We start from the raw sequence: 24,909 nt of genomic DNA on the forward strand, positions 1-24,909 counted from the left end.
GGAACAGTGGCTAAGGCACTGGGTTCCTGGGTTATCATGTCTGGGTCTGGCAGGGCTGCCCTAGACAGCTCTGTAGTCTGTGCACTGCATAAGGCTACAGAGTTGTCTAGGGGGCAAGCAAGAGCGGGAACTCTGCACTAGGCTGGTCCCATGGGGTGGGTCTGCTCAGGGCCATGGAGTGCACCTTTTTCTAATTTCTACAGAGGTTCTCTATGGGCTGGCAGTAACTCTTGAATCTGGGGAGGAAGGAGAGAAAGGAAAGAGTGGAGAAGACATAATCCTCAAGGAAGCTGTGAGCTTAATTTCTTACACATTTCCCTTGGTGCGTCTGCCCAGAGATCCGGGGCAGCTGGGTCCTTGTGGTGAGTGGCTTCCTGGGCTCACTGGCTCTGAGCCCTGTGCCAGTGTCCCAGGGGGAAGGGAAGAGGCAGCATCTCTAACAAGTGTCTGGGAGTATCGGAAGGAACTGGGGGATCAGGAGCCAGACTCCTGAGCCAGGAAAGGGGTGAAGAAGCTCATCTATTTTACTTCATCCCTTGACCTTCAACCCCCCGAGTGGCACCTGGCCTACAGAGCAGCTTCCCACACCATGACCATGGACTCTGCCTGACTTTGGAGTCCAAAGCCCAGCCCTGAGGCTGGCCCAGTCAGGAGGGTGCATCTCCTGGGGAGAAGGGCACCAGGAATGGTACACCCCTCCTTCCTCATGTGCCCAGCACCACATGCCCACTATCTTGAGGTTGAATTAGCTGATTCTCTGGAGGTCCCGTCCAGGTGGGGCCCCTGCCCACATGGTTACTCAGGCAAGAAATGTGGGCACAGCAGCACTGCCCTGCCATGGTTCTGCCCTCCCCGGGCACTAGACTGGGACTATTCCCCAGGGAATGCAAGCTGACATCCTGAGAGCACTCCCTCGATGGGAAGTTCTACAGAAACAGATGGTGTTGCCAGGGAAGTTCCAACAGCTGTCTCACATGTTAATGCTTCTGAAACTGGACACATTTCACATTTTGAAACCAGCACTGGACTCAGTACCAACAGGAATGAAGTTTTTTAAAACCCACTTTTAATTTGGGTATCACTTACTTCGTTCACTTGGCTGCCCCTTGGATCTTTCTTGTAAGTAGTAGTGGCAGTGGGACTGGAAAATGCTGAGTTTTCTTATTTCTTTGAACTTCTGCAGGAAGCTCTGCTCCTCCTTCTGTGTGTGTGCAGCGAGTACCTCCTTGGTGAGGCCCAGCTTCTTGAAGGGCTCCTTCTCTTGGCTGAGACCACAGGCCAGGGCAGGGCCCGCCAGGCAGTCCAGGGATTCTGGCCCACTCGCAGCATCTTCCACCATCTCTGTAACACAAGAACCCAGGGCTCTGGTCCACACGTGCCCTGTTTATTATTTTAAGGCCACACTATATTCAGGAACAAGACAAATCATTCACATATAAAGTGATTTCATGATGCCTGTGGCATGAGGATGAAACTACAATGTTTTCATTTAGCTTTCTGAGAAAGTTCATGGCAACAGGCAGGAAGCAGGGCAGGCCAGCCCTGACAGCCAGGTGCTCAGCAACCTGGGCCTGAACAAACGGAAACGTGGCGAACCCTGGGCTTCAGCTCTGCTGCTGAAGATATCCCTGGGCTGTCCTTAGCTTTCAGAACATCAGAAACTTGGGTCAACGTGCTGAGTCCTTCCGGGTTTGGGACCAGGCATGGTAACAGATGGGACCCTATGGGCCCATGGGGCAGACAGGACAGGGGACAGGCAGGGCCACTGACCATCCTGAAAGGGAGGGCTTGGGGACTGGATCTTGGACATACACTTTTTCCTCATCATCTCCCTCTTCTTAGTAAAGAACAAATTCAGGATTCATTTTAATCATAATATTCTAAAGAATAAGAACACTCAGCCACCAATGAGTTCGTTGTAAATCTATTTACCACCTGTACTGGCTCCTGTCCACAAACAGGGTGGGCTAACGGTCGCACCTTCTGCTGGGCAGAGGAAAGAACCCCAGGCCCGCCCAGGGAAGAGGGAGGTGGAGCCTCGCTCCCAGTGCTCTCTCTGCACCAATTAAAGGGGATAAGATCTTGCACCAATCGACCCTCCTGCGTTGATGCCAGAACAGACAACTGCCACTGGGGGGCACCACAAGGCAGCAGGGACCTGGACAGGTTGCTGCCTGGGCCCTGGCTGGTCGCACTCCACCCTGCATTTTACGTAACTGGATTTCCTGAAACGCCCCCCCTTTCGGGCTATGGTGGGGTTCTTCTGCACTTAGAAAAAGAAATTAAGATGGCAAACTTCTTGTTTTCATGTTTAAAAATCACACTGCTCTCCGATCCAAGAGCCCACGGTCGCACCTAACTCCGGCTGCGGCTTCTTGTCTCCCACATGGACGATGGTGCTGCTGTAGCTGCACTGGCTGGTGAGCGACGCCACACTCTCTGCCTTGCCCGGCAGTGCCAGCGACGTCAGGTGTGTGCCTACTCCCGTGCGGCTGTTCACCCTGGAGGGTGGCTCTGCCTCTTCATGAGAGGAAGGGGGGAACAAACATTAGCGTGTCATTACAATGCACTGTGCAGATGAGAAACCGACACCGGAGTGCCCATACAGCTTCCACACCAGGGTGCACACAACCCATCCCATCCCATCCCACAGACACTCTGGCCCGGGCATGGGATGATTTGTCCCCAATGTTTATTCATAGGAGAAGAGTGGAAAAGAGAAAGTTCTGAAATGGGAGCAGTTACACACTTAAATCCCGAGTCCTCTGCGGAGAGGCGCAGCAGCTTGGCAGCTGCAGGGAACGCTTGGTGAGGGGCTCTTGCCTGCAGCCAGGCAGCCTTTCTGCAGGCCTGTGGGGAGGGGCTTTTCCGACAGTCAGGAGCCAACCATAATCTGGGATACCCTGTTTCTCTCTTTTTTCTTTTCTGAGATGGAGTCTTGCTCTGTCACTCAGGCTGGAGTGCAGTGATGCAATCTTGGCTCACTGCAACCTCCGCCTGCCAGGTTCAAGCGATTCTCCTGCCTCAGCCTCCCAAGTAGCTAGGATTACAGGCATGCGCCATGAGGCCCGGCTAATTTTTGTATTTTTAGTAGACATGGGGTTTCACCACGTTGGCCAGGCTGGTCTTGAACTCCTGACCTCAAGTGATCCACCCACCTCGGCCTTCCAAACTGCTGGGATTACAGGCGTGAGCCACCGCGCCCGGCCGGGGTACCATTTCTAATCCTGGTGGTGAACACCAGCAACACTGATGGCATTGTGTTAAGCAGCCTGGGATTTAATGTGATTTATGGGGCATGTTAACATTCAGGCACAAGGGCCCCTCTGAGACGCACTGGAAAGAAGGCCTGCCCTAGACTGACAACTTGAGACCAGTGTGGCTGCATGAGGGGGTCAGCAGACGGCCCCTCAGTGTGGCGGCATGAAGGGGATCAGATGTCCCCGCAGTGTGGCTGCATGAGGGGGGTCAGGGGACGGCCCCAGGCCTCCAGCAGACCCACTGGGTTCCTGTTCTCAAAGCCAAGGCTCTGACAGCACCATCTTTGCCTCTAGCTCCTAAGAAGGGTGCTGACTTTTGAACTACTTTCATCATTTGAAAAACAGCCTACACCCTTACACTGTGTCCACAGAAGCCATGGGGACATCTGAGTCTACTCCAGAGGATGTACATTATTTCACACGTACATGGCTCTACACAGATTAGATACCTCCGGCATGTGGCCCTGGGCTGACTGTGGCCTTCCGCTTATCACTGGACCTTAGCGCCGGGACGTTTGCTGGGAACTCGCACTTCCTCTTCAGGGTGGCAGCCTCGTTGCAGCTCTCCAAGTACCTGTGTGAAGGCATGAACCACTGGTGAGGCCAAACAACATGAGAGGCGGGAAGGTGCGTGAGATGGTGGAGACTCGGCTGGAAATGCCGGTGTACCTGATGACGCTGTCCAAGCAGCTGATCTGCTGGTAGGAGCAGGTGGGCTGGTCCTTGCAGGCCAACTCCTCGGGGAAGCTGACCCCCAGGCTGTCCTTTTCCATGGCAGGGGCAGCTTTCATCTCAGCTGGGGGATTAGTTTGCATTTCTGAGGGAATGGCAAAATTGTTCTTTCATTTATTTTTCTCCCAAAGAAAACACTGTGTATTTAGAAAGCATTTTCGTTCTACCTGAAGACAGGGCTGGGGACTCAGAATCTGCTTCATGGGTATGGAAGCCTGGGGACAGCCTGGCATCTGGCAGCCCTGTGGGCACAAGCACCACAGTGCCGTCCACAGAGAGACCTGGGAGGGAGCTGCTGCCTAGCCTGGTGTCTGCTTCTCTCTGGGGTCTAGGCTGTGCCCAGGGGTCAGGGACTCAGCAGTGGGAGACAGCAGTTCTCACTTAACTCTTAAACTTTCAGGGCCAATGAGAACCCACGTACTTTATGCTCCTCCTGGGCCAGGCCAGTGTTTTCAAGGTGATCCCTGCTAGTAACAATTATGATGGCAACTGCCTCCTCACTGTGCTGCAGATTCGACTCTTGCCCCAATGACGTTCATCACATGCCTGTCCCCCAGGGGCCCTCGAGCACAGAGCTGTGTCTAGCTCATTAGTGTGTCCCCGACACCCAGAACAGAGTCCAGCAGGCAGCATGTCCACCAACACATCCCCAAGGCCAAAAGTCCTAGCAGTGTCTGGCCGGTGCTCCCCACAGGAGGCTTCGGCCTGAGCACAGAGAATGAGCAAGGGCCCACCACGGGGAGGGGACTGGGATGCATGCATGTGTGCACACACGTGTCTGGGTGCATGCTGTGAGAAATACATGCAGGACAGAGGAGCAGCATGAATCTGAACCCACGCATGACAGTGTGAAGCTGCCTGGGAAGTGTGGCGCTGTGGTAGGAAAGGGCTGCTGCAGTGGGGGTGAGTCGGCAGCCCCTGAGTGGCACTCTCCACTTCAGACAGGTTTGGTTTGAGTGTATGTGGATGCCGGCCAAACCGTCGGCAGTTGTGTGTGTGTGTGTGAGTGAAGGGTTTGCAAGTGTAAACACACAGCCATACAGCCACTCTGTACAGCAAGAACGAGCGGCCCAGGCCGTGGCTCCCAGGCACACCCAGAGGGTAGGCCAGGGTGCAGGAAGGCACACCTGGCCACAGCTCCCCAGGCCTGCACACCTAGCCACACCCCGCCAGGCCTGCGGAGCGTCAGGTGCCCAGTGTGGACATCAGTGCCTGCACTGGCGGAGTGCAGGACTGGGCTGCTCTCGCCTCTTGGAAGCTGCAGACTGTGCTGAACACAGAAGGGGGTGTGGCACGGCTACAAGGTAGACTCCCTGCCAGCCAGAGTCAGCATTCAACCCAGGTTCCCTCTTCTCATGTGGCCATTCTCTAGTTTCAGTAAGGAAATGCTGAATTTTTTTTTTTACCTGTAACGGATTTTTTCTTTTGTTCTCCAGATTCGTGAGAATAATGACTTCTATTTTTGGTCTTGTTACCATTTTTACAAATTTCCTTGAAGAAAAACAAAATGAACACGTTATTCATTCTAGGAGACCTCCTTCAGTCTGTCCCACAAAGTGAGAACAGAGGATGGCTGAAATAATTTCAGCAACACAGAAGGAAATTGTGAATGAGAAATTTGACAGGTGTGGAGCTAGATAAAACCTCTTTGATGATCCTAAAGAATAATAAAAAATAAAGCAAAACGGCACATTACATTTTCTTTTCTTTTTTTTTAAGACAGAGTCTTGCTCTGTCACCCAGGCTGGAGTGCAGTGACGCAATCTTGTCTCTCCACAACCTCTGCCTCCCGGGTTCAAGCCATTCTCCTGCCTCAGCCTCCCCAGGAGCTGGGATTACAGGAGCACCATGCCTGGCTAATTTTTGTATTTTTAGTAGAGACGGGGTTTCACCATGTTGCTCAGGCTGTTCTTGAACTCCTGACCTTAGGTGATCCGCCTGCCTCGGCCTCCCAAAGTGCTGGGATTACAGGCGTGAATCACCGCACCCAGCCCACATTTTCTTCTTTCTATCCTAGTTAAATATTCACTTTTGCTTGTCTGTTTTAAATAATTTTCAACCAACACTTAGCTATGGTTTCTAGCTCTTTCAACTCTTAAGAGATTAAAAAGTCCCAAGTGAACAAAGTTTAGAAAGGAAGCAGAAACAGCTGCGATCATGAAGCCTCTCTCCTAACTGCCAAAGCTTGTCTTGAGTGCGCTTTTTAACTCTGGAGGGACATCCACAAACTCATCTTCTCAGGGAGAATGGAAGGGGACGTACGGCTCTCCTCCGGCGTGAGTCCTCATGGCCGTTGCTGTCGCTGGAGGAGGTCTGGCTCATAAGGTGCTCATGGGACCCGTTGCTGCCCAGACTCCCGTAGCCGCTGGAGCCGCTGTGGGGGACGGGCTGGGGAGACAGCAGACAGGGCTACAGACACAGCCAGGGCTGCTGAGCTGCGCATGTGGCCCCCTGCCCACACACCCTGTTTCACAGAGAGGATGGCGACCTGCCTAAGGCTACATGGCAAAGACCAGGGGAGCTGAGGTTTAAACCCCAGGGTCAGCTCCAGAGGTAGACTCCCAGCCTCCAGCCGCGGTGCGCCGACCCAGACCCAGACATGCAGTCACCGAGGAGACGGCACCAAAGGAATGTGTCCAACCCGCTCATCAACGCATGGCTGCAGCCAGCCACGCCTCCATGGAGGGGTTTAAAACAAACAAGATGTGATGACAGCTTCACTCCACAGCCTCCGGGAACTGACAGGCGGACGCCTACTCAGGCGAGGGGTTGACTGCAGTGGGCCTGATTTTTTTAGGGACCTTGAGTACAATGTCCCTTCCCTAAGTCCCACTGCTCTGGATTAGAATGAGCCCCTGCAGCACTGAGAGGTCACTCTGGGACTATGCAGCCTGTGTCAGATCACGGGGTCTGCACATGTCCTTCAGCTACTCACTAAGGGCTGCAGTTCAGACAAGGTCGAATGCAAGGCTGGAGAGAGCCAAGGGTACTATGGACTGTCTTGGACTAGCACAGTCTATGCCCAAACTGTCCCCTGGGTGATGTTCAGAGAATGACAGATGAAGCTGTCTGAGTGGGTGTGCCAGGACCAGGGTTCAGAGCCCATGTCCTCCACAGGGGGTGCTCAGGCTGCTACCTGGGAGGAGGGCATGCAGGCGCCACACCCACCTGCAGCAGGAGCCGGTGGATCTGCTCCGTGAGCTCCTGAATGCTGTGGTGCAGGGCCTTCTCCTCTGTGCAGGGGTGGGCTGCAAACACGTCCTCATTCAAAGGGCCCCTGCGTGGTTTTAATTCATCTTGTTAGATGGGGCCCCACAGGGGGACCTCTCTGGCGTGACTGTATAGCCACTACATGCTGCCTGCCTGGGCGGGCCCTCTGCCTCTCCCATGCAGCCCCCCAGGCTGCTGCCTGTCCACTCCCTACTCTGCCGAATGAGGTCCCTCCCACCTGGGGGTAGAGGACAGGTCACCCCTGCCTACCAGCCTGGGGCTCCAGATTGGTGGCAGGAGGCAAGGTTTCGGTCTTGGCCTCTCAGCCCCTCCCTATGCCATCTGTTGCTGGAAGGTGAGGACAGCCCGAGATCCCCGCCCGAGACCCCTGAGCCACCTCAGGCCCTTGGAGCACTCACACCCTGACTTTGTGTCTCCCAATGATGAAGGAGATTTTCCTGCTCCATGGGTTGATGAAGCTGGACCAGCTGGTGTCCAGCGTGATGTACTCCCCGTTCCGGGCGCGAAACCGAATGGGAGAATAGTCGAAAGGCTGCCCGCCTGACTGCAGGACTAGAAGAGCAAAAGCCAGGATTCAGGGGAAAAGGGGAGCAAACAGGATTTACAGTAGAGAGAGACAAGTCAAGATTCACTCAGGCCCGGGATCATTTGCAAACTGTAGGGATATGAACACTTCTTCAAAGCCACTGCTTTCAACCTCTCGTTTTTGCTGTAGATTACCAAGAGGCTGTTTCCAGCAGGAGCTGTTTCATCCCATGTTTCACCTCTGCTAGTGTCACTTGCGTCTGTGAGGGCTGGGCTTGGTGAGGACATGCACTGTGCACTCCCCTGGCCTGGTGAGAACCTTCCTAGCCACAGATGAACTGGTCTCCCCTCCTCCCATGCACCACGGAAGCCAACAGTAAACATGAGATGCCACGGACTCTGGCCACGGAATGAGAAACAACTGGCCACAAAGGAACTCACATGAGTTTACCCCTCTCTCTCGACTCCACTGGGCACTGCAGTGCCAGGAGTGAGGCGGCGGGGCAGGCGTCTACCACCTGGTTGTCCTTAGCTGATCTGACCCGTCAGAGCTAGACTGGTCCCAAGAAGCAGCCCCAAGGACACACGAACTTCCGCCAAACACTTCAGGATGTACCGTGAAAAGGGGACCTACTCTTTTTGTGGATGGCCAGCATCAAGGGCCTGTCACTAGGGTGGAGCTGCACGAGCACTGGGGTTTCAATCAGGTCCTGAGGTAGGTAGCCCAGGAGAGGGACCGCCCTGGAAGGCAAGCAGACACACGCTAGGATCGGCGTCCAAACAGCGGTGGAGACTGTCACTAAGAACCATCTTATTCCCTGGAAAGAGAAGATACACTCCAAACCCCACCCCCCCACCCCCAGAGATCAAAAGTTGGACTAACAGAACCAGTTAGACTTTCAATCAATAGCAAATGAAGGTTCACTGTCCAGGACCCCGAAGGAGGCTCCCTCTGCTGGGGCCTGAGTTCAGCTCTGCGTTTCACCTCCCGAAAGGTAAGTCATGATCATGCTTTTGTTTTCTTCCTTCCAGCATCTTTTTCTTTTTCGGTGTCATTCATTAGTTTGGCCACATGTGACCTGGCATGGATTTTTGCTTAACAAGTTTCGCCTGGGCCTCGGAAAACCCTTTGTATGTGCTTCTTTTCCAGCCTGGTCTCATGTGACTTTGGCCTCAGCGTCCAGTTGGTTTACTGTGGCTTCTCTGGAGTCTCGGTGGCTGGCTGGGCCTCTGCCCTGTGCACTCATGCCTCCTCCCGGAGCTGTGGCTTTGCTCCGTTGCAGGACGGAGCTGAACTTCAGCAGCACCTTCCGCTTCTGTTTGCGCCCAGCGCCCTCTGCCGGCTCCACCGACCATTTCTTCTCCCCAGCTGCCTCTTAACACTTGTTGCATCCAAACCAATGTTTCCTCAAATTCTGCTGCTTGTGTGGAAGGATTTTTCCTGTGAATCTTTAGACCATGGTGCAGAACTTTCTCACGGGCCTGGCATTATTCTTTGATTTCCTCCTTCTTGTCTGAGGCTCTCTCTTCAGGCCTCATGTTTTCCTTTGGACAGGATATACAGAATGTTCCTGGCATCTGGCATCCGTCCCATCAAGGCCTTGCTGAAGGAGGAAGAGGAGGAAGGAAGAGGAGAAGAGCGGGGAACAGGAAGGAAAAAGAGGGGGAGGAGGAAGAGGAGGGAGCAGAAAGGGGGTGGAGGATGAAAAGAAGGAGTGGAGGAGGAGGGGGAGCCCTGGCCACCTGCTCTGGCTGGCCTTGGGTTTTGTGAGCTAGGCCGCACACAAAACTTCAACAAGGAGAGCTTGCAGGCTGTGGCCCATCATGCCAGGTGCACCTGTCTGCCAACCTCCCTGCACAGGGCTGAGCTGGACACCAAGTTGGCACGGGAGTGGGTTACAGACAGTTCTCAGATCTCTGAAGGAAGAAAAGTCTCCCAAGGCTGCTTTACATATACGGCCCCAGGCCCTGCCCTCCAAGATCCTGGTTCCGCAGGGCAGGGTGGTGTCCAGAATCCTGCATCTGCAAACTGGCTCTGCCCCAGGCAGCCCCGCGGACACACCTGAGTAACCTGGAGCTGGAAGTGACGGATCCCTTTTTACCCACAGAGCCTCCCCAGGGGGCTGTGTGGCCCTGACTCCAAGGATGAGGGCCTGTGTCCCTGGGCCAAGAGTAGAGGAGGGAGAGGCCTTGATCCTCCAGCTTCTAGGAGGTGACCTGGTTCATTTTAGGAACCCAGCACACTGGTGCTTCTTGGTCCACTTCCTGTGGTATCTTGAGGTCACTTTTCCGTGACTACTGCCAGCAACCCACGCATTTTTTTCTTTCTTTTTTTTTGAGACAGGGTCTTTTGCTGTGACCTAGGCTGGAGTGCAGTGGTGCAATCAGCTCACCGTAGCCTTGAACTCCTAGGCTCAGTGATTCCCCCTGCCTCAGCCTCTGAGTAGCTGGGACTACAGGTGCACAACACCACACCCAGCTAATTTTTATTTTTATTTTGCAGAGACAGGGTCTTGCTATGTTTTGAACTCCTGGTTTCAAACAGGCTGGTTTCAAACTCCTGGCCTCAAGTGATCCTCCTATCTCAGCTTCTCAGAGTGCTAGGCTTTTAAGTGTGAGCTACTGCACCCAGCCGGCCCAAGTGTTTTCGGAGTCTTCATGCATTTGTGGAGGAGCTGGGAGAAGATGCATGGTGGGGGCAGAAGCCACTCAGAACATGGGTGCTCCCAAATCTCACTGAGACCGTTTGCACCTGCTACAGCACCCTGAGGGGGAGACCCAGAGAGAGGGACCCAAGTGGGGCTCTGAGGCATGGAGAAAATCCTGTCTCCTGGAGAAGCCTCTAGCACACAGGCTGGAAGACGGACTTCTGCTGGGATCCAGCCAATGGCATCTCTGGCTTCCACCCTGACACTGGTCCCAGGCAACAGCGCCTCTGTCTGGACCATCGTCTACTCCGAATGGGTTTACGTGGGAGAATTAAGACAGGCTCAATTAGAACAATCAACGGCTCTCCAGAAAGCCTCAATTACACCATGTGCATATCTTAGGAAGTTTTCAGTGTAATTCCATAATTATTTCATTGCTTGTATATAATTATATGTTTTTGTCCATTATCATGTAATTATAAAACCAAGATGCAGTCTTGGCTTTGGCTAAATAGCTTTTATATCAAAAACATGAAAAAGGGGGTGGGTCAAGACGACGTACCTTTCGTCCACATCCTGGAACAAACAATTTGGCGTATGGGTGGTTGTAAAAATTCTCTTTTCAGGAGGAATTCTAGGGGCTGAAAGAATAGAATATTGCACACATTTGTGATCTTGAGAAATGCATATTTAATGTTATATTAAAAGTACCAGAAAACACCCTGTAGATTCAGAGTAATGAGCAGCTAAAGAAAAAATTAAAGCATGGACTCTGAACAACAGAGCCTGCCACACTGAGAACCTTATGCTGGTTATGGGATCACTGGCCAGCCTTCTTAGCTTCTTTGCATGCTAGTTTTAGTCTAGTAAATCGAAACTGCCATGTTAACAAAACCACACAGACCACGTAAAGACTACTCTTAGCAAAATAAGGCTGGAAGGCCATCTTTACGTTTTTTTTTGTTTTTTTTTTTTGAGACGGAGTCTTGCTTCATTGCCCAGGCCGGAGTGCAGTGGCACGATCTCGGCTCATTGCAACCTCTGCCTCCCGGGTTCAAGCGATTATCCTGCCTCAGCCTCCCCAGTAGTTGGGACTACAGGCGCGTGCCACCACGCCCGGCTAATTTTTTGTATTTTTAGTTGAGACAGGGTTTCATGGTGTTAGCCAGGATGGTCTTGATCTCCTGACCTCGTGATCCACCCACCCTGGCCACCCAAAGTGCTGGGATTACAGGCATGAGCCACTGCGCCCGGCCCCATCTTTATGATGTTTAAGATGAAACTACAGTGATCTGACACATTATTTTTAGGAAAATGAGTTACATACTTGGATTCAAATTTTTTTTTTTTTTTTTTTTTTTTAATGAGACAGGGTCTCACTATGTTGCCCAGGATGGTCTCAAATGCCCAGGCTCAAGAGATCCTCCCACCTCAGCCTCCCAAAGTGCCAGACCACCAGCATGAGCCACTGCACCTGGTCTGGATTCAGATTTCTTAGCAAATGTCACTGTACTGGAGAACTTCACAGTTTAGAAACTTGACAAAGGTGGACAAAGGTGATAGAATAATTTGCATAAAGTGAGTCATATATCCAAAATTTTCCTCAATTCATGGACAAAACATTCAAAATTCCAACATTTTTCATTCTTGAAGGAGACTGGTAATTTGGGGGAATAACTTGTTGAACTCTATGTACCCTCTCTAAACCTTACTATTTGGAAGAGAACATTCTGTAATACACGCAGGAACACATCAAACATTGTAGAGAGAGTCACATACTTAAAATATTTCTATCACTTTTAAGAAGGCTGTCATTTGGCTGGGTGCGGTGGCTCGCGCCTGTAATCCCACATTTTGGGAGGCCGAGACAGGTGGATTGTCTGAGCTCAGGAGTTCGAGACCAGCCTGGGCAACACAGTGAAACCCCGTCTCTACTAAAATACAAAAAAAAAAAAAAAATTTGTTGGGTGTGGCAGCGTCCACCTGTAGTCCCAGGTACTCGGGAGGCTGAGGCAGGAGAATTGCTAGAATCCGGGAGGCGGAGGTTGCAGTGAGCTGAGATAGCACCACTGCACTCCAGCCTAGGAGAAAGAGCAAGACTCCATCTCTTAAAAAAAATTAAAAAGCTGTCATTCACCACAGAGAAGGTGGTGAGCACAGCACAGCAGACTCAGCTGGCTTCCCCGGGTTCAGCAGTTGCAGAATGCACCTGCCTTCAGAGAATCTGGAGATCATGTGACTCGCTCAGCAGCCATGGTGAGCACCTACAGTTCCCAGCCAATACAAGGACCAAGATGCCACAAAGTGGGCTCTTAAGAGGGACCACAGGAAGGACCCATCAAGGTGGCACAATGCCTTGTATCCTCGAGCTTCAAGAGAAGAGCCCAGATATTATTTTGGGGGTGGGGTAGCCAGAAGAGCTAATGGACCAAGAGGGTCATGGTGAGGTGAGCTGGATTCTGTGAGTGAGGTGGCAACAGGAGCAGAGACTGTGGTCCAGAATGCTGGGCATACAGAGGCACAGCAAGCCTTGTATGGAGGCTGACTCACCTGGAGAGTCATGTCAGTGCATGTCTGTCTGGGAGGAAGGGAAATCCCAGGAAAAGTTAGGATGGGACAAGGTGGGGAGGGAGGGATGCCCAGCACTTCATTTCTTGGGGACCGAGGAACTGTTTGGGGTTCTGGAGCAGGCAGCGACATCAGTGCCCTTCAGAGGGGCCCATTAGGCTGAGGCATGGGGCAGGGGATGAGGACGGGAAGGATGTGGGGCCCCAGACCTGTCGGGGCTGTTCCCACTTTGTGGACAAAAGGCAGAGCAGCCAGGGAAAGGGGAGAAGGGGTCACAGCACTGGTGTGGACAGGGGTGAGAGATGCTGGCACCCAGATGCCATGATCTGCCGTGGGGAGGGCCGCATGACAAGCAGGGTGTGCTGAGTCTCCAGAAAGATGGGGACCCTGCCCGAGGTGAGGTGGAGAGGCCAAGGCTGGGGAACCGCAGCTGGGAGTCTATTGTACAGATGTCATGTGTGAACCACAGGAGTAACTGAGGGGGAGCCAGAGACAACGTCTGCCCTCGCCCTGGGCTTGGCTGTTACCTTCATAACCAGAGTGCACTCTCTCTGCCAGCAGAAGGCAGCAAAGCTGACTCTCAGCACCTTGTTGGTCCTGCACCTTGACCAGGTAGGGCGTCATGCGGAAGGGGTGGTAGCGGATCTCATTCTCGTGGCTTTTCCCGACACTGTGGAGAAGAGCCACGCTCAAAGTTTGGAACTGTGACACAGGAACAGTCCCCTGTTCTGTTCCCTCCTCACCTGGGCCCCATGCCACGCTGCAGGTGATGTGTACCTCTGCTCTGCCTGAGGAGCTGGGCCTGCCCCCCTGCCCTCTTCAGTCCCTCCCGCAGTCCCATCATACCGAAGGGCAAATCAGAGTTGACACCCCCACCAGTGGGAGTGCTCCACAGCCCTTCTCTGGAGCAGCCTGCACTCTGGGTTGGTAAAGCGGACAGAAAAGGGGTGCTGCTCCCGCCAGGGGTCCTCGGCCCTGACTCCTGAGGGTGCCAGGGTCTGGCTTAGGGTCACTCCTGACAGTGCAGCTAGATGGTCAATCAGTCACCCTGGTTTGGACCAAGACCCTTGTCGGGAAAGCTATGGGTCTCTCCCCAGAAGAACGCACAGACAACCAAAAGATGCAGTGCTTTCGGAAACTCTGTCGACCCTGGGGTACAGGCCTTTGCAGGAGACAGAGAGAAAGTGCAGGGTCCCCTGGCCACCATTTTCCATGAGGGGCAGGTTAAATCACTCCACTGCTGGCCGCATTCTTAGCGACCTGTACACATTTAAAATGTAACTGACTGTGTTTTCTGGTAGACTTCAGAAACAGGCATGCTGAGTCCCTGCGGGCAGGGCTCACGCCCCCCAGCCTCAAGCGGAGCAGCGCTGGGGTGAAATGTTTATACGGTTTTCTAATTTAAGAAAACTGGGAACCAGGCTTACCCGACACGGCAAAAGAAAGATTTCTCCTCCATGCATTCTTGAGTAAAAGAATCTAGAAGGGAGAGCCCAAAGTCATTCAACCAAATCAACAACTAAATACAGTGTTCCTCATTTCTCACAAACAAAAGAGGAGCAGCGGAATCAAGCAAGATTCAAGGTGAAAACTGAAAATTTATGGAAGCACAAAGTAAATCTTTAGGGGAGAAACCTTCTATTACATTTTTGACTAAAATTACATAACACTTCATGAGTGTGGTGCATTCCAAATTATGCAGTGCTAAAATTTTAGCACCAGGAGGCTTACATTTTCAAAACGGTGTATGATGCTGCTGCAAACACACCAATTAATTAACAACCGAGCACACTCACGGTGCACTGCTGCAAACACACCAACTAACCTACAACTGAACACACTCACGGATGTCCAGAACATTGACAAAGAAAGCTGTGGAGGCCACAGCAGCTACATCTCGGAAGCTAAGCCTCCATGCTGATTTTTGATTAACTCCACTTCTGGGAAGGCCTCGGAGATTTCATTTACCTACTGTCCCTGAATAAGAGCAGGTACTTAGGGTAAATCCTGCCCTCAGGGCAAATTCCTACGGGTTCCCTCTGAAGCCGGTGTGCCAGTCCCACAGAAGCCCTGGGTCTGGGGGAATGGCAAGACTGGGATCCAGTCTTGTCTCATCGCCACCCACAACATGCACAGCTTCTGTTCTTAAGTCCCTGTTAAATATTTCTTTCTAAGAAACTGAATTTGTCAGCCTCTTTCTTTGGCCTCTCAGCTGCCTCAGACTTTGGAGTAGGTGTGCAGAGGCCTGGCCACAGCGAAACAGAAGCCCCAAACATTTCGTGCTACATATTTTTGGGACAGTCAGTTCTAACAGAAAGAACTTGGCATTCAAGGCTTACATCAGTATTTTGGTAAAATAGTAACTTCCTTTAAAATGTGAAATGTCTAGTGAAAATATGAAATCAATCGGGCAACCTCATCAGAAATGAAGGAAGAGGTGTTTCCCTAATAGTTGAAAGGGATTTAAAAAAAAGAAATCTCTGCTTTCGTGGGAATCTAAACTAAAAAAAATCTTAGATCTAGGTCTTTCATACAACATTTCGTCTACTCAAAAGAAATTAGGAAAGTAGAAGCAATGACTAGTTACAGAAAATGATATAAAACCAGCAGCTTGGAAAGGCCCCTGAGAATTCACCTGGTCCTTGACTTAGCTGGGCAGGGAGGAGCTGGGGCACAGGAGGCCTTAAGGAGAGCGGGGGTCGGAGGCACCGGCAGAGGCCCAGAGGCAGGCACACCCCCAGCTGGCTCCAGGGACTGGAGCAGACCCGGCTGGGAGGGCCTGGCTGGGGAGCGGAGCCTGGAAATGAGGCAGGGTAGACGGTGGCTACAGGGGCAGGCCCGGCAGCCAGGAAGGCTGCCATCCACAGTGCAGCACACTTGGCCTGCAGTGCCTCGGGGGCCAGCGGCATCTGCCCAGGGACCTCACAGTCTATATACCCAAAGCCAGCCCTGGTCAAGGCAAAGAACCCTCAGGAAGTCACTCTGGGACATGACCCACTCACTGGTTGCAGCTGCCAAGGTGGTAGGGGGATGCCTGTGTGCAGGGAGCAGGGTGCCTTGCTCATGCTCCCCACTGCCCCCCCAACCCGGCCTCCCACGACTGCAATTGCAGCAAGATTCCAGCTTTTCCAAACAACTTCATTTCTAAAATGCCTAACGGTTTTCTCTCTCTGAAATGTATGGAAAGCCTATTTTTTTCTCTAAATGTATTCTGAAGGGACGAACAACTGCTTATCCTTTACCTTTGCCAGAGCAGGCAGCTGGTGGCCCCCACAGGTGGGCTCTGAAAGGTGAGGCAGGGCGCCTGCACCACATCTGGGGTGGGCCCAGCTCCTGGCCCCTTTCCCGACCCCAGAGGGAACAAGGCACTACCTCGATGACCTCACCTGCTCCGCTGCACACGCTCCACAAGGGAAGCTTGTACGGGGAGGTGAAACTGTGGAACACGCCCACATCGTGAGGTGCCAGGAACTCCACAAACTTAGCATCGCTGAAGGCATCTCTTTTACAGTGAAATATGGATGCAACCTGGTCAGAGATGTACAGGATCTTCCCAGACACCAGGGACACAGCCACGGCAAACATATCCTGAAAAGGAAGAGTAGGGCTCTGGTGACAAGGTCAGATGGGGTTGGACGCCACATCCGACTCAGGCAGGCAGGCTGGAGGGAGCCACCCACCAGGAGCGTCGGAGGTGGGGGGCTCTCTGAGCCCCTTGTCTAGCCCTCACCAAAAAATCCTATCTTGCCTGTTGACAGAGCAGGAGCATCATCATCTTGGACAAGCCTCTCATTCTAAAGTTCACCTTAATAAAAAATGGCCTACATCCACAGGGCATCAGCCTAATGGCTAAGGTCAACGTGACCATAAACCACAAATAACATCTCCAACCAGAAACATTCCAAACTCCTCCCCAACCAGAGACATACTAGCCCCAAGATAACCCCAATCCGGGCCGGAAAGATGCCTGCCCCAAGTTAACCTCCCCTCCTCCCAGAGAGATTCCAGCCCCGCCATAAACTTCTCCACACACAAACATTCCAAGCTTGTGATAAGCCCCCTCACCCTAAAACCAACATATACTCTCAGTCTGTAAGAGAAAGCACTCCTGACCAAAATCGGCCAGGAGTACCTCTCAGGTTTTAACTAAAGAAAACCTGTCTTTGACTGCCAAGCTGCGTTTCATGTACTGGCGGGGGGGGGGGGGGGGTCCAGCATGATATTATTTGAAACAACACATCAGGGTTCTATGGCTGGAAGAAACCCCAGCTGTCTCCACCCCCGGGAGGCGCCACTCACCCCGCTGTCTTGGACATGGCACCTGGTGTCCAGGCTGGGTGACTGGGAGGTGGGGGGACCCTCTGCTCACTTGGCCTGCCCCAACAACCTCCACCAGCCTTGCTGTCTCCCAGGGTTCTAGAGGCTTCCTGGGGAGGAGAGGCCTCTGGTTGGGCCCCTCCAGCCCACCATGGGCACTCTACCTGCTGGCTGGGCCTCTGGGCTCAGGGTTGGGGGCTGCCTGGGGGTTACGCTGGAGGAAGACGATGGGAAGGATTAGGGAGCCCTGTTATGAGGCCAGCTTCATGATGGTCCCAGCACATGTGGGGTCCCCACTGGCCCTCACATCTGTTCTCACCAGCTGAGAACTCGGAGTGGTAGAGTAGGTGTGTGTGTATGTGGCCCATGTGCCCTCCAAGGGGCCCACCTTTGGGTGTGCTTAAAAATGCACAGGCTTTGGAGTCTCAAATCCCAGCTCCCCCTCATGACCGCAAAGCCCTGGACAAGTGAACTGACTGTCACCAAGTGTGTCTCCTCACCTTGAGGACATGAAAACCCAGAGCCCCCCAGTTCAGTCACACTGGGTTTGCCTTTACACCCATGAGCTACAGAACAAAGTTGGCCAGGGACGAGGAAGACAGTCTCACAGAAGGCAGAAGTCCAGAACACGAATGCCACTTCCAGAATCACTGACTTCACATTCTTCCTTTTAAAGGTAGGAACTTATCTGCTGAAACCCCAAACGCTCCTGCCTTACAGCCACCGGCAGCAGCGCTAAGCTAGCTAGCCTGCCGGAGGAACTCCTGCCGTTTAGAAAGAAACTTTGCGGGAAGACGCTTACGGCATTCTTCACAATATGCTCAGAGGTAACGCTCTCCATCTCCTCCATGGTGTAGGAGGGCACGTCTGCTCCACAGGGGTGACCCTCGCTGGACATCAGCAGCTGGTAATACTCTTCATTGGCTGCAGGAGAGACAGTGTTCACACTCAGTGGGCAGAACCCAGCGCTTGGCCGGAGACAGTCACTAGCTCTTACGAACTTGGGGATCTACTTTTCTCAAATGAAAAGGTAGGATACAAATCTCGTCTTCCTGGGACACAGAACACATGAAAACGTGAAGGCAAAACAAACTCACAAACAGATTGGAATATTTTTCCCTGAAACATCAGAAGGCATTTGATTATAAAATTTTTTAAAGTGGCAACTACATTATTTAAGGTAATAACAGTCGCAGAGTTCCAGCTACCTCTCACATTCTCCAGAAGGGGCTTTTTTTTTTTTTTTTTTTTTTTTTTTTTTTTTTTTTTTTTGAGATGGAGTTTTGCTTTTGTTACCCAGGCTAGAGTGCAATGGCGCAATCTCAGCTCGCTGCAACTTCCACCTCCCGGGTTCAAGCAATTCTCTTGCCTCAACCTCCCAAGTAGCTGGGATTACAGGAATCCACCACCACACCCAGTTAATTATTCTTTTTTGTTTTGTTTTCAGATGGAGCCTTGCTCTGTCACCAGGCTGGAGTGCAGTGGCATGATCTCAGCTCACTGCAACCTCCACCTCCCGGCAGTTCAAGCAATTCTCCTGCCTCAGCCTCCCGAGTAGCTGAGACTACAGGTGCGTGCCACCACGCCCAGCTAATTTTTGTATTTTTAGTAGAGACGGGGTTTCACCATGTTGGCCAGGATGGTCTCGATCTCTTGACCTCGTGATCTGCCCACCTCAGCCTCCCAAAGTGCTGGGATTACAGGCGTGAGCCACCATGCCTGGCCCCCAGAAAGTCTTTAATCATGATGGTATATCCACGTTTCCACACAGGACCACATGGCCACCCCTGCACATCTGACTCCCTGGGTAATGCCATCAGACACCCCCATCCAGGCAGAATTGACTGCTTAAAAAAATAATAGGCACAAGAAACATCTGAAAGAAAGTTTTCAAAATAGAATCTGAAGGGCCACTCCATCTGAGTTCCCACGTCATCCTGGGCGTATCCAGCGGGCTCTGGGGTGACAAGCCTGTCTCTGGGTGTCGGTGCTCATGGCCACAGCCGCCCTCACTCCGGGCGGGAGCAAAGGGGCCATATCGAGGCTGCCACTTGCTCTCAGGGCTCAACAGGCCCCGGACACATGAAACCTGGGGCTGCGTTAGGAGTCTGACCCAGGATTCTGCTACGCGTGTGCTTCCCGCAATGTGGTGAGAAGACCTTTGGACCCACAGCTGGGTCTCAACTGCTTTCAGTTTTGCCACCTTCAGTAATTTCAGAAACAGGCACATTTCTGAGTATGCTCTGAAATCAAGATATAAACTGCTGGGAAGTGTGGAAAATGTCCATGTGGCAGAGCTTCTGAGCTCTGAAGTTACTGCAGAGGCCAACAGGGAAACACCCTAAATGGACATAATCACTTGAGAACAGAGCAGCCCAGCTGATCAGAATGAACTTTCCCTTCCAGCTCCTCCTTCCGGAAAAGGGGGCCTCCACAGGCAAGCAGGCCCAGAGTGGTGCCCTCCATGGTGGGGTGCTCATCCCAGGGGCACCGGATTTCCATGCAGTATCTTTAGACCTGACCAGCACTGACGAGTAGCCCAGGCACCTTGTTCTGTGTATATCAACCCTCACAAAATGGACAATGGGATTAGGGAGGAGAAACTCAGAGGACTGCAGAGCAACTCAGAGGACACCCAAAGACAACACCCAAAACTGCAAGGGTCCAAGCTAGCACATGGCAGAGCAACCCTTCCACACCTGGCTCAAGGGACCCCAGAGACTAGTGCTGATGACCTGCTCACTGCTGATGAAAAATTACCCCAACATTAAAAAATATGAAGACTGCTTGAAATACGAGTTTATACCCATGGTTACTAGTGAAGAACTTTGCTCTAACTGTATGCTGTGCTTTGAAACGACTGATAATAGAATACAGCTACTGCTTCACCTTTAAGCCTTTCAGATTTTTCTATTTTTATGCATGTTTTTAATGTACAAGATCCACCAGCCCCTTAGTGCATGTGCACAGCGCATGAAAAGGCACAGCTCCACAGAGTCAGGAGGTGCTCACACACCAGCTGGCAGGAGGTGTGAAGATGCTCTGCAGGGCACCTTCCTTCCCCACCCTGGCTGACACTGATGGTCTCTGCCTGCTCGTCACAACAGACCAACACAGCTAAGGAATTCTTCAAAGTTCTGGAGCTGGTAGTTTCCACTCCAAAGAAAAAAGGCCAGGCCAGGCACGGTGGCTCACACCTGTAATCCCAGAACTTTGGGAGGCTGAAGTGGGAGGACTGCTTGGGTCCAGGAGTTCGAGACCAGCCTGGGCAACACAGTGAGACCCCCATCTCTACAAAAAATACAAAAATTAGCTGGGCGTGGTGGTACACATCTGTGGTCCCAGCTACTCAGGAGGCTGTGGCAGGAGAATCGCTTAAGCCCGGAAGTCAAGGCTGCAGTGAGCTGCAATGAGCCTCGAGTTTTAGAAAGTCAGCACAATCTAAGCTATAATTTGGGGGGATTTAAAACATATTCCTATAGGTTTGGAGCAGATGTGTGAGGCAGACGTACCTTTCACCTGCTTCACGCTCCTGAGGGCGTACTTCAAGGTGGCCAGCGTACTGGCCTTACCCTTGGCCTTCTTGTCTGCAGGGAGGTGGACCTTCAGCTCCTTTAGTGTTTTTATCAGCTCTTTGTGTGTGTCCACTTTCGAAGACTGGTCGCTACTGCAGGATTCAAGAAAGAGGAAGCCAAATGTTAGCTTCCTAGGTGTCCTTTCCTGAAGAAATGTGCCTCTTGTCCATTTTCTCAGCCTCAGCTCTAGAGACGTTTTGGTCTGGGTGGTCCTGTGTGGGGCTCTGCAGCACATTTAGCAGCATCCCTGGCCTCACCCACAATAGATCAGGAAGACCCTAGCCAGGTATGACAATCAGAGCTGCCAACAGACATTGCCAGATGATTCTTGCTGGGAGACAAATTGTTCCTGGTCAAGAGTCACCGCTCTAACCCAATTGAATGCTGGAGAAGTCCCTCCAACTGTGTTCTTTTCCCTCAAGGGTTAGAGCTAGGCTTTGCTCAGGAAAGGATACTGGTCGACCCACAGTCTGGTGCAGTGGACTATGCACTGAGCTGGGCCCTTCTTCCCTGCCCCAGGTAAAGAAGGACTGAGTGATGGGATTATAGAGGAGAGCAAAGTGACTTCCTGGGACATAAAAGTGAGCCATGAACACAGAGAAAAGGGGATTGTGGAAAAGGGTCTTCAAACATTAATTGAGGATACAGAGATGTTAGAGCGACAGGACAGCGGGGCACTGGCTGATGAAGATGGGCCTGTTTGGAACAGAGGGTACAGAAGGAATGATGGAAATCAAGGTTTCTCAGGCAATGCAAAGTGCCCACATGCCCCGGATAAGGAGCCGGGTTCTGCTCCCGAGGTGACATGAAAATTGACATAGGGTAAGTTTGCTACAAACATCTACGAAGGGTGAAGAATGTTCCAGATGAAAATGCCCAAGACGCAGGCAAAGTTGGCTTCGAGTAAAGCTGGGAGGAGCTACAGGTACCAGAGTGACATCCTGGGGGCTCTGGATGGTAAGGGGACACAGTCAGTGTCTGAAAGGCCAGAGTGAGGCTGGGTTCATACCCACACAGCCACACAGATGGGCTTTAGCAGAGCTTAAAAAAAGCCACGTCACTCCCAAAAAACTAACCTCCAATAAGTCTTTCAATTTCTCTAAAAACTCTATGTATGAAGTTCTAATTGGCCTTACCTGCAGCCACTTGTAGATGGGTTGTGTTCAGATTTTGCCATCATCAGGCTAAAGGCATCTGGACTATGAAAACAAGAAATAAAAGCAAAATTTAGACAATTGTATGCTCCAGACACATCTTCCCCTGCCATCCTACCAGTGATAACAGGCTAGATAATAATACCATGGTAAGACAATTTTTTAAAAATGCAAGGTTAAGATAAAACTGGAACATAAAACCTTCAGACATCAGAAAAACTAAGTACCAGGACATAGAAACACATGACAACAGGAGCCAGTTCCTTTTCTATAAACCGCCCAGTGTTGTATAAGCAGCCGCTGGCTGGGTTACCCACCACTGCTACCTCGCAAGATCTCCTTACACTACCCAGTACCTGTCTGTTGGCAACTGGATCTGCGAAATCGACAGGGATAGGAAGGACAGACACTGGCACATTTTAGTCATTTTCAAAAATCTTGAAAAACTTGGTAATCATGATTTAAAGATTGCAAAAGCAATCAAATCACAGCAGAAATGAGCCACTGAGAAAACAACCTGCCCAGCCTCCATCTGGCCAGAGGCTGAACTCACCTCTGGTGGGCGTCCAGTGGCTCCACCAGCATCCCCAGCTCCTTCCCACTGTCATCACAGTCACTGCCCTGCGAGTCCCGCCCCGTGGAGCAGTTTTCGTTGGTCTCGTGTCCGCTGGAGCCACTGCTCATGTCCACATCTTCCTGCAGTGGGACCTGGCTGGGCTGGGGCTCCATGGGCTCCTTGGTGGGGTTACTGGGGCTGGGTGGAAATTCCGCGTATCCATTCATGTTGGGCTCTGGAATGAAGCTGGCAAACAGAGGGATGCTATCACTCATTAACAAGCACATGCACAAGTGGCGCTGCAGCCATCAGGTAGAGCACCCGTTTGACTCTTTCTGTTACTAATGAAACTGCAGTCTCTTTCTTTCTTTTCTCTCTCTCTCTCTCTTTCTTTTTTGGGGACAGAGTCTGGCTCTGTTGCCCAGGGAATGCAGTGCCTGAGCTCAAGTGATCCTCCCACCTCAGCCTCCAGGGTAGCTGGAACCACAGGCACTCACCACCATGCCTGGCTAATTTTTTGTATTTTTGGTAGAGACAGGGTTTTGCCAGGTTGCCCAGACTGGTCTCGAACTCCTGAAGTCAAGCGATCTGCCCGCCTCAGCCTCCCAAAATGTTGAGATTACAGGCCAACTGCACCCAGCCAAAGCTGCCCTTTCATCGGGATCAATCACACCCATATTAGTTCATCACATCACTTATTTGTTCTTATTGACAGAGCTCCTATCTGCCATGGATTAGGAAAATGGTTGAATGAGGCAGCCTCAGCCCGTGACACAGAGCTGCTGACGGCCTCATCAGAAGGCAGACAAGAGCACTGATAATCACTACCCAGGCTGTGGAGTGCTGGGAAAAACACACAGTCCCTCTGAATAGGTGATCTGCCTTTTATAAATTTCCCCAGATGATGGTGGGGTGGGGGAGCCGGGTTCAGAAATCTTGGCCATTACTGCATGGCACAGTTACAGGAGGAGGAGCCAAGGCTAGCAGGAGACATGGGGACAGACAGGGCTTGCCGGGTAAAGAGGACAGAGGGGCCTTGGCAGGTGTGGAACCCTCCCAGCAGCTCGGGGATCCCAGGTCCCACAGGCATGTACAAGTAGGATGGGGAGGGGCCAGGACAATGTGGCTTCACATTTACTGGGAATGGCTGGGAGCTGCTGAGGCACTCTGAGTGCCAGGCCCATGGAACTCAGCTTGCATTTGGACAGGCTTGCACTGCTGCGCTGGACAGAAACTTTACCTCTGCACTTTGGGGTAGGTGGGTGGAGTGGCTCAAATTAGAGACAGTCCAGCGATCATCCTGGACACAAACTGAGGGGGTGAGCAGAGACAGGGAGTAGGGAGGGGTGGGACTGATTAGCAGGTGGGAGGCCAAAATGCCATCCTGGGTCCTCCCTTCTTCACCCAATGATGTCTCCCCATCCCCAGGACAGCGTTTTCAGCAGGGTCCCAGCAGGACGCAGGCACCCACTCAAGCGGGGCACTGGAGAGAGCCAGATGAAGGCCCTGCTTGACACAAGTGGTCATGCTTAATGAACACAGCTGTGAGGCTCTGGGGTGATGCTGCTGACTACAGACGATGCTAAGCACCCAACACACAGCCTTCCCAGCAACTCCGTATCACTGTCTACATGATACACAGGAGATCGTTCTACGGAGGAGCCAACAGGGGTGGGTAGCTCACCCCAGGCCACACAGTAGCAGATGACAGCCCTGGATTCCAGGTCTGCCGGCATCTGAAGACGGGACCCCTACCCTACACCCAGGTTCAGCTGTGTGGGGACCTCCTGCTTTCTGCCACTGCACTGTGCTCGGCCCCAACTCTGGCCCAGTGTGGCACTGCCACTTCTGCATGGCATCCGTTTGGCCTTTCCCAGGGCAGGTGGAACAAAGGGAGAGAAGGGTTTCTGGATTCCAGACCCCAAATCTTGTGAAACATCTTATGGTCCAGTTCCCATCTAGCTCTGGGAGAGCCTCCCGTTCCACCTCCTTCCCACCAGTGCCCACATGAAATGAGCAAGGATCATACAATTGGTCAGGGGGAGGGATCATTTTCAGCAGCCCTAGAAGTCCCGAAGGGTCCCAATCATTTGCCACAAAGTGAAGGTGCGTCCTGCTGCTTGTCGCTCAGGTGGAAGGAGCATGAAGAGCGCACTGGAGCCCAAATCCCCCTGAGGAAGTGGCTAGTGCTGAGATCCCTGCTACCCCCAGCCATGGAAGGAGACGGCCCGAGCCACGGCCAAGGCTGGAGAGTCAAGAGCTCTACCACCAGGAAGATGCTTCGTGAGGAAGCTGTGGGAGAAGAACGGACACAGGAACAGAAAGCCTGTGGGAAGGAGAGGT

General features: G+C 52.2%; 1 protein-coding gene across 3 annotated transcripts in view; it reads right to left on the minus strand.

Moving 5' to 3' along the window:
• Positions 1-24,909, minus strand: part of PER2 (period circadian regulator 2) — a 43,248-nt gene that overhangs the window by 9,514 nt on the left and 8,825 nt on the right. For 2 of the 3 annotated variants that reach the window (XM_003277482.2, XM_030803380.1), the window contains exons 2-18: positions 22,564-22,812; positions 21,993-22,055; positions 20,794-20,948; positions 18,084-18,205; positions 16,351-16,552; positions 14,392-14,443; positions 13,492-13,634; positions 10,959-11,037; positions 8,383-8,489; positions 7,622-7,775; positions 7,161-7,269; positions 6,255-6,380; positions 5,399-5,483; positions 3,930-4,077; positions 3,710-3,834; positions 2,356-2,520; positions 1,087-1,341 (exon numbers count right to left, since the gene is read on the minus strand). In XM_003277482.2, coding sequence (XP_003277530.2) covers positions 1,087-1,341; positions 2,356-2,520; positions 3,710-3,834; positions 3,930-4,077; positions 5,399-5,483; positions 6,255-6,380; positions 7,161-7,269; positions 7,622-7,775; positions 8,383-8,489; positions 10,959-11,037; positions 13,492-13,634; positions 14,392-14,443; positions 16,351-16,552; positions 18,084-18,205; positions 20,794-20,948; positions 21,993-22,055; positions 22,564-22,793 — 2,320 coding nt within the window. In that variant the 5' untranslated portion in view covers positions 22,794-22,812. Of the gene's footprint in view, positions 1-1,086; positions 1,342-2,355; positions 2,521-3,709; positions 3,835-3,929; positions 4,078-5,398; positions 5,484-6,254; positions 6,381-7,160; positions 7,270-7,621; positions 7,776-8,382; positions 8,490-10,958; positions 11,038-13,491; positions 13,635-14,391; positions 14,444-16,350; positions 16,553-18,083; positions 18,206-20,793; positions 20,949-21,992; positions 22,056-22,563; positions 22,928-24,909 lie in introns of those variants that run through there. The other variant, XM_030803379.1, reaches the window with a different exon arrangement.

The sequence above is a fragment of the Nomascus leucogenys genome, chromosome 22a, assembly GCF_006542625.1.
Source record: "Nomascus leucogenys isolate Asia chromosome 22a, Asia_NLE_v1, whole genome shotgun sequence".
NCBI classification, from domain to species: Eukaryota; Metazoa; Chordata; class Mammalia; order Primates; family Hylobatidae; genus Nomascus; species Nomascus leucogenys.